Below are 11,798 nucleotides of genomic sequence, written 5' to 3'. Positions count from 1 at the left end.
AGAGAATCATAACAACACAATTTTTCTTATTCTTCCCAACTTGCCTTTGCATTTGCATTGAGCTTTGCTTCTTTTTCTTTTCTTTTCTTTTTCTTTTTTTTTTCTTTGCATATTCTTACTTTTTAGCTCTTAGCTCAATGCTTTTCCTTTTTCATGTTTTCCCAACAACCCCAAACTTGAACATTTAACAATACCACACAAGATCTTCTACTTAACTCAAGGTAAAGATTTTCAATCAAGGGTTTCAGTGAATGTTCAAGACTAAGGGTTCAAAGGATAGAACACAAAGTGTTCTCTTTTAGTGGGCTAACTTTATGAATTTGGCCAATAAAAAGGGTTCCAACAAACGGCCTTGATCACATGATGCAAAACAAGCAATTGATTCAATCATAGAAAACCTGGGCAAAGTCATTCATGCTTTCAAAGTAATAGCATTCAATCATACCAAAAACTCTGGAGCTCCAAACCTCATATATAAGCTCATTCACAATGAAGAAATCAGCCCCTTCAATGATGCTTTCTCCCAACCCCAAACTTAGATGGAAAACTAGTGAGCAAGTGAGTGGAAGGGAGCTTTTCTAAAAAGAGATGAGAGAAAAGTTGTAGAGAACCATTGAAAAGGTATGTAGGAGTATGTGTGCAGAGAAGAGTCTGAAAAGAGAAACCAAAACGCAGCTTAGGGTATAAAAATACCCTAATGGGCTCGGGTCCCGCTAAGGGGCAACCAAAGCCAATCTGCGATAGTACCACTCAGCGGTTGTTTTACCGCTCAGCGGCACTTTCGTGAAGTGCTCTTCTCCTTCTTTTCTTAAGCTAAGTGCCTCCTAAACATGCCCCTCACTGGTTCCCTGCAATTCAATGTTTAGAATACTTATGCAAACCCTATTATGCAACTAAAATGAAACAAACAAAAACAATCAATCAACTGGGTTGCCTCCCAGGTAACGCTTGTTTAACGTCACGAGCCTGACCCAAAGTGCACCAACACCCATCAGTAGGTGTTTAAAACTTACCAACACCCATCAGTAGGTGTTAAAAACTTACCAACACCCATCAGTAGGTGCAAAATTTTCTCACCAACACCCATCAGTAGGTGTTACACACTTAGCATCCTTCAGTAGATGCTATATCCAACTAACATCCTTCAGTAGATGCTATGTTCAGCAAAATATTCACAAAATCATGTTCATCAGATTAAAAATTACAAACCAAAATAAAATTTAAAAGTTCTAAAATCACTGGGTTGCCTCCCAGCAAGCGCTCTTTTAACGTCATTAGCTTGAACCAGTAAAGCTCAAGTTCCTTCTTTATAGTTGATGTTGTCATTCCACCAACTCCTCAGTTGTTTCCTGTGAACTGTTTTGGTCCTTCTAGAATGTGGAGACTCTATCTCTATCATCTCCTTCTCTTTAAAGCCCTTCACAACCCACAACTTGTTCTTGATTCTTACAGGTGTGCCAAGTTGGAGTCTTCTTTTCTCCCAGTCACCCGGAATTTCTCCTCCTCTTCCAATCTTTTCTTCCTTGTGTACCTGAAACAACAAACAATGGTTACCTGCAACCTTGAGATTTTCATCTTTATGGCTAGTCATCGGTGCATCTTGAAATGCAGCTTTATAACTAGCTTTTTCCTCCTGTGTTTGCGTCTCATCTTTAAAGACGTCTATAACCACTCTCTCCTCCCTATCCTGGAGCACTACTATACCTTCATGTACATCAATGATAGCTCTGGTCGTTTTCATAAACGGTCTTCCAAGTATGATAGGTATCTTCTCTGTCTCCATCTTCATCACCACAAAGTCTGCCAAGAACTGAAGCTTGCCAACACAAACTATAATGTCCTCTGCAATCCCACATGGCTCCTTTGAAGATCCATCGGCCATTACTAGATTAACCTTTATAGGTTTCACATTAACATTGCCGATTTTCTCTAGTAAAGAGTAAGGTATCATGTTAACACTTGAACCTAAATCAAGAAGAGCTTTCTTCACCTTTTTCTTCCCTATGGTACAAGGGATAGAAAAACTGCCTGGATCTGTTGCTTTAGGAGGGAATGACTCTTTTTTAACAGTTATACACTCCTTTGCCTCATCATCTCTACGTCTTTTCTTTGTAGAGATTTCTTCATTAGATTTAGTGTAAACCGTAATCTGTTGTAGAATCTGTTCCCAAGGTGCATCATTATCCACCATTTTGAATAATTCTGTGAAGTCTAGTTGTTTCCCTTGATGGATTGGAAAAGGAAAAGTGCTTTTGCTCTCTATTTCTCTTCTAACTTCTGTATCTAACTCAACTTTCTCATCATCAACACTCTCTACCACCTTGCACTCTTCTCTGGGGTTAACCTCAATATTAGCCCCAAAATTTCTATTTGGCCTTTCTTGCACCTGTTTGGTGATCTGCCCCATCTGAATCTCCAAATTTTTGATAGCAGCTTCAGTGCTCTTTTGGGTAGACTCAGTTTTCTGTATGAAATTGTTGAGAGTTTCCTCCATCCTCATGGACCTTTCATTAAGCATAGATAACTGTTGCCATAAGGTGGGTTGTTGCTGCTGCTTATTATATTGACCAGCTTGCCCAGTTTGCCCTTGACCAATACTTAGGTGTGGTTCCCACCCCTGATTGTAGCTCCCTTGACGATACTGATTGGTCATGTAGTTTACATCCTCTACGGCTTCAACTGGAAAGGCACATTTGTAACACCCAAATATTTTAAAGGGTATTACTGATAGTAGAGACTAAATTAATTTGATATCTCATATAAACAATCAAACTTTATTTCAATTACTCCAAAGTACAATACCAAACTTACAAACTTTAAACAATATAGTCTTCACCACTGAAATTTCAACTTATAAGTTTTACACCACATAATCTTCCCAATACAAATTTATTCTTTTTACAAAAATCCCTGAAAGTTTTTCCCCGCATCTCTCTCATCTCTAAGCTTTTTCAACCGCATCTGCAACATTATCTAATCACATATAACATGAGTTATATGATCATAGTACAAACAAATAAGGGTAAGCCAACCATATCATAAAATCATTAAACTTGTAATAAAATATTATAATCATGTATTTCTGCAATTGATAAAATATCATTATTCCGATGTCCTTAATTCATCATTATTGATGGACAAATTTGTAAGCACCAAAATATGATGTCACAAACTTGTTTCACAATCGGCAAGTATGACCGAATCGTTCAAGTAATAAAACTTGGTAAGACCAAGTATCGTTCTTCCCAAAGGACTCACGGCCTAGTTTAGTTATGTGGTTTCTTGATTAACTAAGACTTACAAACGAAATATTTGAGTTTAAAATGCAAGACAGAAAATAAACATGTATGCATGAATTTTGATCAATGGCAAAGACAAAAGATAAACACTTTCAATGGAATATATGAATGAATATGTTGTTGGGGGTCAATTTCATCTCATCCACTCTCATATATTTTAGGAATTCAACATTCAAATCATCATTGTTAATGCCACTCTCTAATGTACCATTCTAGATGGCTTCTCCCTAATCAAATAGTTCATACAATTCCTAGCATTCCTAATGATTAGTTCATGAGTGCAGGAGCTTAAAGGCAACCAATAGAATATTGTCAGTATAATATTGGGAGAAATTCCCCGGATCTAGACTTCCCCGTACGTGTCCGTATCGACAAAACCAATAATCATGCATTAGAATGAGTTAAACAATGCAAGCATTGAGCAAAGAGGAAAAACCCTAACTAATGATGAAAGAAAGCATATGTCTTAATTCAAAGATGTATTCAACAAATCCATATATGAGAGCTTCAAGAGATTACATTGATTCCCCAACAAACATACAAGGTTTAGTTCACCATATTCATGGTGAACCTAGATGAATAACAATGAAAGTATGAAAGAATAAACCCAATAAAGTGGAAGAGGTAGCCTTAGCATCCAAGATCCTTCTTCAAAGGGGTGGAAGAGAGAGTGTTTGCCTCGTTTCTGCCAAAGATCTCTAACTAAAGGACGTGCAAGCCCTTATATACTAATCTAGAGTTACAAAAGATTACAAAAGCCCAAGCCCAAAAAGTGCCGCTCAGCGCCATTTACCGCTCAGCGGTGGTTACGCGTCTTCTTTCTTCCCCTCAGCGGCCATTTGCCCCTCAGCGGTTCCAACGCCACCTCTTGAGTGCCGCTCAGCGGTAGTTTGCCGCTGAGCGGTGCCTTCGACTTCTCCTTTTTGCACTCTTTCTTGTCTTTTCTAATGTCCTCTCTCTTATTCTTCACTTCTTTCACCAAATTCACCTCAAAACCTGCACAAAAACACTTAAATCAAGCATAAACCTGTCCAGCTCTCTTATTTCTGAAAATATAAACAAAATGCATGATTTCAAGCTAGTTTCTAAGTCTAAAGGTTGCTTTTAGTATCACTTTTAAGCATGAAAATAACAGTTTTTCAACTGTTATCAATTATCAAAATCATCTTTCTCATTTCCATAAATCTTACAAGTGTACCATGCTTACCCATGAAGCCTTATGGTCAGACCGCTCTCTGCCTGCTTCCTTAAGCCTCACTTATATACTATGTCTTACTTTCTGAAGCCTTATGGTCAGACCCCTCTCTGCCTGCTTCTATAAAACTTACGAATCATATGTTTATGTCAGAGCCTTATGGTCAGACCACTTTCTGCCTGCTTTCATAAACCTCAGGTGTTACTTTGCTCATACCAAACTCTCATGGTATAACTCTAACATACTACTCCCGGTAGTAAACGTCATTTCATAAGTAATGATTTCTCATATCCACTCCAACATTTTATAAAACCAACAATTCATACCCTCTTATCCACCTAACTCAATCATGTTCATTCTTTAATCATGAATTCATAATAACTCGTTTTGGTATCAATAAATTAAACATATTGCCAGATATCATGCTTCATATTATAAACTCATTTTGCCCACGACGAGTATAACTCAACATATTTTCACCAAACAAAGATCATGGATCCACCAAAATATATCAACATATCTTAAGAACTACATATTAAAGTCTGGGCTCAATGTAATGATAAATAAAATATATATGAAATTTTTACCATGATGATATTATGCATCTACAATCAACTTGTTTTATTTTATTTTCATCCTAGTAGAGATTTTTCTTTACCCCAATTGGTCACCGGAGAGGACCCAGATGTCTGAACGCATCAAACTCACCTTCGACGCCAGCACATATGACTAGTCACAACTGACTGGACCAGGCCAGGGCTGCTCTATGATCAGGGATGTGCCAACTCAGGTTTTTAAGGTTCCTCTATCCTACCAACAAAGAAAGGCCCTCAATAATTAACAATTGATTTATTTAATTTATCTACCATGTTCTCTTATGTTCTAACTTTGAAATGCCAAATTTTAATGTGTTCACTTCCTCTCATAGCAACCTCAAACAATATATGTACATCTATTTAATACCCATATATAAACTATTTCAGAACCCTTACTTCAGACCTTCCAACAAGATCAATTTCAGCCAACAAACTCATTCAAAACAGATTAAATTCATCACATCACAACATGTACAATTTCACAGTTTCAGTTATCATAAAAGTCATAAAATAGTTTCACAAGAGCACACCAGTTCAACATTCATATGCAAATATTTTATAAAATAAATTCATACAAAAATAATTAGCTCCCATTACCATCAAAATAATATTAATATAAAAATTTAGGGGAATCAAGAAGTTGAATCTGGCAGAGCCGGTTAGACAACTTCTCATCCTTCCAGAAAGATGCAATAACAAAAAAATAGATAAAACAATAAAATTTCTGGGGAAACAAGAAGTTGAATTTGGTAGAACCGGTTAGACAACTTCTAATCCATCCAAAAATACAATATAATTAAATAAGAAGAACGATAACATGTCTGGGGAAACAAGAAGTTGAATCTGGCAGAGCCGGTTAGACAACTTCTAATCCTTCCAAAAATGCAATAAAATAAATAAGTAAAGCAATAAATAGTTTGGGGAAACAAGAAGTTGAATCTGGCAGAGCTGGTTAGACAACTTCTAATCCTTCCAAAATACAATAAAAATAAATAAGGAAAGCAATAAAATGTTTGGGGAAACAAGAAATTGAATCTGGCAGAGCCGGTTAGACAATTTCTAATCCTTCCAAAATACAATAAAAATAAACAAGGAAAGCAATAAAATGTTTGGGGAAACAAGAAATTGAATCTGGCAGAGCCGGTTAGACAATTTCTAATCCTTCCAAAATAAAAAAATAAACAAGAAAAGCAATAAAATGTTTGGGGAAACAAGAAATTGAATCTGGCAGAGCCGGTTAGACAATTTCTAATCCTTCCAAAATACAAAAAAAATAAACCACTAATAACATACAAATGGCATAACATAATCAACATCACATTTTACAACTATCACACTTGGATATCATCACAGAAGCATACTCTTATTTAATTTTCAAGATCATACAGAAACAAAATACTCCATATTCAAGATTTAAGATCAGACAAAAGCAGAATATAGCATATTCCAGACTCAAGATAATACAAAAGGAAATACTCAAAGTTAGCTCCCCTTACCTCTATTCCAGACTTAGTTTCCTCTTCTCAAACCGTTCTCCGGAAACTTCCAGAATTTCCCCTCTTCAATTAGAATTTCCTCCAACTCTCTTCTCTCACAATTTCTCTAGAATTTTGGTGCAAATTTTCAGCCTCCCCCCCTTGGCTATTTATAGCCAAAAAATTTTACTATTCATTTTTACTATTCATTTTTACTATTCACTTTTACTATTCAAAAATTATTTTTTTATTCACCATTCTTATCTCTGAATGATTAATTCTACGTGGAGTATTCTCTTCCACAATTTATTTTAATATATATATATTTTTTTAACTATTCACTATTCACTATTCACTATTTACTATTCACTATTCACTTTTCTTAAAAAAAATCCTAAATAAGTTATCAAAAATTTGAAGCTCTCCCTCTAGAATTACTATAATTTTATATCCAAAAATTTACATTTTTCTATCCATTAAAATTATTATTACTAATAAAATGCTAAAATTTACTATTATAAATATATATTTTTTTTCATGAGTCTTACATTCTCCCCAACAACAATTATTTTCGCCCTCGAAAATTATCTATTTAACAAAAGAATTTTTAACAAAAGACTACTTACAAAAGAGATATGGATATCCCTTTATCATAAATTCTTCCAATTCCCAAGTCATTTCCTGTGTGTCTTCATCCCAAAGTACCTTTACCGTGCGAATATCCTTTCCTCTTAGCTTTTTCATTTGAACATCTAGTATACGCACTGGTCCAACGTCCATTGTTAAATTTTCCTTGACCTGGATTTCATCAACTTCTAACACATGCTTTGGATCTGGAATATACTTCCTCAGTTGGGATACATGAAAAACGTTATGCAATTTTGCCAATCGAGGTGGTAATGCTATCTCATAAGCCACTAGCCCAATCTTTTTGAGAATTTGATACGGTCCGAGAAATTTTGGTGTCAGTTTCCTCATCTTGATAGCTCTCCCGACTCCTGTAGTTGGTGTTACTCGTAAGAATACGTGATCTCCTTCTTCAAATTCTAACGGTCTTCTTCTTTTGTCGGCATATGACTTTTGTCTACTTTGAGTTGCTTTCATCCGATCTTGGATTAATTTTATTTTTTCTGTGGTTCGCTGTAATAGCTCAGGTCCCACTGTCAGTGCTTCCCCATCTTGAAACCAACACAACGGGGTTCTACATCTTCTTCCATATAAAGCTTCATATGGTGGCATACCAATACTGGAATGATAACTGTTGTTGTAAGTAAATTCTACTAATGGTAGTATCTCATTCCAACTTCCAAGATGATCTAATACACAAGTTCTTAGTAAATCCTCCAAAGACTGAATAGTCCTTTCTGTTTGACCATCAGTCTGAGGGTGATAAGCCGAACTCATCCTCAACTGTGTTGCTAGAGCCTTCTGTAGCGTCTGCCAAAACCTTGAAGTAAACCTTGGATCTTTGTCTGACACAATGCTTGTAGGTATGCCATGCAACCTCACTACTTCCCCGATGTATAACTCCGTCAGCTTTTCTAGTGACATACGTTGATTAATGGGCAAAAAGTGAGCGCTCTTGGTTAGTCTATCAACGATAACCCAGATAGAATCGTGACCTTTTGATGATTTTGGTAAATGTGTTACAAAGTCCATCGAGATACTGTCCCACTTCCATTGAGGAATGTCTAACTGTCGTAACATCCCTCCCGGTTTTTGATGCTCCAGTTTTGCCTTTTGACACACCAAGCAGGCTGCTACAAACTCGGCCACATCCCTCTTCATTCCATTCCACCAAAATGACTCTTTCAGGTCCTTATACATCTTAGTCATACCGGGATGTATGCTAAGACGACTTTTATGGCCTTCATCCAAAATTAAATGTTTCAATTCACTCTTTGCAGGTATACACACTCTGTTCTTAAATCGAAGAATGCCATCTTTACTTAGAACAAACTCCTTGGCTTGATCGGTGTCCAACAACCTGATCTTTTGCTGCAACTCTTGATCCATTGACTGCTCAACCTTCACTTGTTCTAAGAAGTCACTAGTGATTACTAAATGACCACACCATATATGATCTCGGTTTAACTGCAACCCCAAGTTCATATCACGTAACTTTTCTAACAGTTCTAATTCCTTCACCATCAGTGTTGTTATCTGAGCTTGTCTCCTACTCAATGCATCTGCCACCACATTGGCTTTTCCTGGGTGATATAAAAGCTCGAAGTCATAGTCCTTCATATATTCCATCCATCTTCTTTGTCGCATGTTCAGCTCCTTTTGATCGAACAAATACTTTAGACTCTTATGGTCACTAAAAACTTGGAAACTTGCCCCATAGAGGTAGTGTCTCCATGTCTTTAATGCAAATACTACTGCTGCAAGTTCTATGTCATGCGTTGGGTAGTTCTTCTCATGCACCTTTAGCTGCCTAGATGCATAAGCTACAGGTCTCCTACCTTGCATTAGGACGCACCCCAAACCTTGATATGACGCATCACAGTACACCTCAAAAGATTTGTTGGAGTCTGGAATGATTAATACTGGTGCTGACGTTAGCCGTTGCTTCATATCTTCAAAACTGGCTTCGCACTTGTCAGTCCACAGGAATGGTTGATCTTTATGAGTTAACTGAGTTAGAGGGCCTACAATCTTGGAAAACCCTTCGACAAAACGTCGGTAATAACCGGCTAATCCTACAAAACTTCGTACTTCAGTTACAGTTTTCGGCCGCTCCCACTTTAGCACAACTTCCACTTTTGCTGGATCCACTGAGATTCCTTGAGCAGAAATCACATGACCCAAAAAATTTACTTTCTATATCTAGAACTCACACTTTGACAGTTTCCCATACAATTGATGTTTTCTCAAAATTTCCAACGCCATCCTCAAGTGTTCTGCATGCTTTTCCTTATTCTCTGAATAGATAAGAATATCGTCTATAAATACTACCACGAACTTATCTAAACATGACCGAAATATCCTGTTCATGTAGTCCATAAAAATCGCTAGAGCATTCGTCACGCCAAACGGCATTACTACGTACTCAAAGTGTCCGTAGCGAGATCTGAAAGCCGTCTTTTGTACATCTTCCGTCTTGACAAGAATCTGATGGTACCCAGATCTGAGATCAATTTTCGAAAACACCTCTGCTCCCCTCAACTGATCTAATAGATCATCGATTCTTGGCAAAGGATATTTGTTCTTTATTGTAACCTTGTTCAATTGTCGATAATCCACGCACAACCTTGAACTTCCATCCTTCTTCTTCACCAGCAATACAGGAGCTCCCCATGGAGACACACTTGGACGGATAAACTTCTTCTCCAACAGATCTTCGATTTGCTTTTTCAACTCTGCTAGTTCGGCAGGAGCCATTCTGTATGGAGCCATAGAAACCGGGCCAGCTTCGGGCACTAGATCTATTGTGAAATCGATCTCTCGACTAGGTGGCAAAACCTGGTACTTCTTCTGGAAAAACATCAACATATTCTTCTACCATAGGTATTCCGATGATTTGTTCTTTAGTATTCTCTCTTTTCTCCTGAGCTAACACCACATAGCAGGTAGCTCCATCTTTGATATCTTTCGCAACGACTCGAGTTGAGCTTAGTTCTAAATCGTTCAAATTTAGAAACTCTATCTTTTGTTTCCCGCAGTCAATAAGAACGTGATTGGCAGTCAACCAATCCATTCCAAAAATAATGTCTAGATTTTGAAGGGGTAAGCAGATCAAGTTCACTTTGAACTTGCGTCCTGCAATTTGGATCGGGCATCCGACACAGACTGAACTGGTCGCAACTGGTCCCGATGCTGGTGTAGAAACTACTAATTCACACCCTAGATCATGCATCGATAATCCGAGTCTTTCTAAACATGCTAGGGATATAAAGGAGTGTGTGGCTCCAGAGTCAAACAAAACATATACGGATTCTCCTAACAACATACAGGTGTGTAAGATTAATGTACCTGGCTTAGTAGCCTCTTCTACAGACATTGCAAATACTCTTCCTGTTGCCCGGGGCTTTACTTCAGCAGAATCTTGTTGTTGTGGTTCACCCACTTTCTTTTTCTTTGGACAGACATTAGCAAAGTGTCCCGGATCATTGCAGATGAAACATCTCTTCCCTTCAACTCTTTCCCCAATAAGTTTAGGGCAGTCACGTCTGAAATGTGCCCCTCCACACTCAAAACACTTCATTGTTCCTCGATATGATAGTTGTGGTTTTTCATAAGGTTTTTTGTTGAATTTCATTGAAGATTCTCCCTTTGCAAGTCTGGAAACTCTACTTGGATCAAACTCCAACAATTCTATCATTCTGGCTTTCTCTACCAATGCTGGAAACTCTTGTATTTCCAATGGCATAAGTACCTTCTTCAGTTCATGCCTTAGTCCTCCCTTGAATTTTCGACATCTCCATTCTTCTGTGATATTCTGAGTATAAAACCTCGAGAGATAATTAAATTTTACTACGTACTCTTGTACTGATAACCTTCTTTGTTGTAAGGTCAGAAACTCCGCCTCCCTTGCAAATTTTGCACTGTTTGGAAAATATTTTTCCAAGAACCTTATCTTAAAGTTCTCCCAATTCACAGCCTCACCACGAACCGTCATCAACTGTTGCATACTTTCCCACCAATATTCAGCCTCACCCACCAAAAGAAATGATGCATAAGTTAATTTTTGTTCTTCTGAGCAAGTTATTACCCGAAAAATCTTCTCGTTCTGCCTTAGCCAAGAGTCAGCCTCATCAGGAGTAGCCTCCCCATTAAATTTAGTTGGATCATGCCTTAAGAAGTCATTCAAGCTAGAATGATTTTGAGGTACCTGATCAACTTGTTGTTGCTGCATCTTTGTCGAGTTTAAATGATTTCTTCAAAAAGATAACAATACAATTTAGCATATGATATCAATTTCCTCCAATAGTCATTTTCATCATAACCATTAATAGTTTTACTAAGAATAATAATTTCACTCCCCATAGTCCCCAAATACTTTCGAAAACCATTGCTCTGATACCATAATGTAACACCCAAATATTTTAAAGGGTATTACTGATAGTAGAGACTAAATTAATTTGATATCTCATATAAACAATCAAACTTTATTTCAATTACTCCAAAGTACAATACCAAACTTACAAACTTTAAACAATATAGTCTTCACCACTGAAATTTCAACTTATAAGTTTTACACCACATAATCTTCCCAATACAAATTTATTCT

The 11,798-nt window shown here is 37.1% G+C and overlaps 1 protein-coding gene across 1 annotated transcript; it reads right to left on the bottom strand.

Annotated features, from left to right (window-relative positions):
• Positions 1 to 9,394: 9,394 nt before the first annotated feature.
• LOC148195207 (uncharacterized) lies at positions 9,395 to 11,423 on the bottom strand. The gene is made up of 4 exons (XM_088095119.1): positions 10,541 to 11,423; positions 10,359 to 10,450; positions 9,854 to 10,042; positions 9,395 to 9,787 (listed from the first exon to the last, which is right to left on the bottom strand). Exons 1-4 carry the CDS (start codon positions 11,421 to 11,423, stop codon positions 9,395 to 9,397), a joined length of 1,557 nt encoding a protein of 518 aa, XP_087951245.1.
• Positions 11,424 to 11,798: the final 375 nt, after the last annotated feature.

Source organism: Vigna umbellata, chromosome 7 (genome assembly GCF_029865625.1).
Source record: "Vigna umbellata cultivar VRB3 chromosome 7, Vumbellata_1.0, whole genome shotgun sequence".
Lineage (NCBI taxonomy): Eukaryota > Viridiplantae > Streptophyta > Magnoliopsida > Fabales > Fabaceae > Vigna > Vigna umbellata.
The sequence above is the reverse complement of the archived record's forward strand: the minus strand, read 5'-3'. Positions and strand labels throughout refer to the sequence as shown.

What these genes read in the sequence shown, in the direction of transcription:
- LOC148195207 (XM_088095119.1), bottom strand. Translation starts at nt 11,423, where the DNA reads ATGCAGCAACAACAAGTTGATCAGGTACCTCAAAATCATTCTAGCTTG. An exon ending in AGAAGAGGCTACTAAGCCAG is followed by an intron (nt 10,451 to 10,540) that starts GTACATTAATCT and finishes TTATATCCCTAG; the next exon opens with CATGTTTAGAAAGACTCGGA. An exon ending in TGTCTCCATGGGGAGCTCCT is followed by an intron (nt 9,788 to 9,853) that starts GTATTGCTGGTG and finishes CAATTGAACAAG; the next exon opens with GTTACAATAAAGAACAAATA.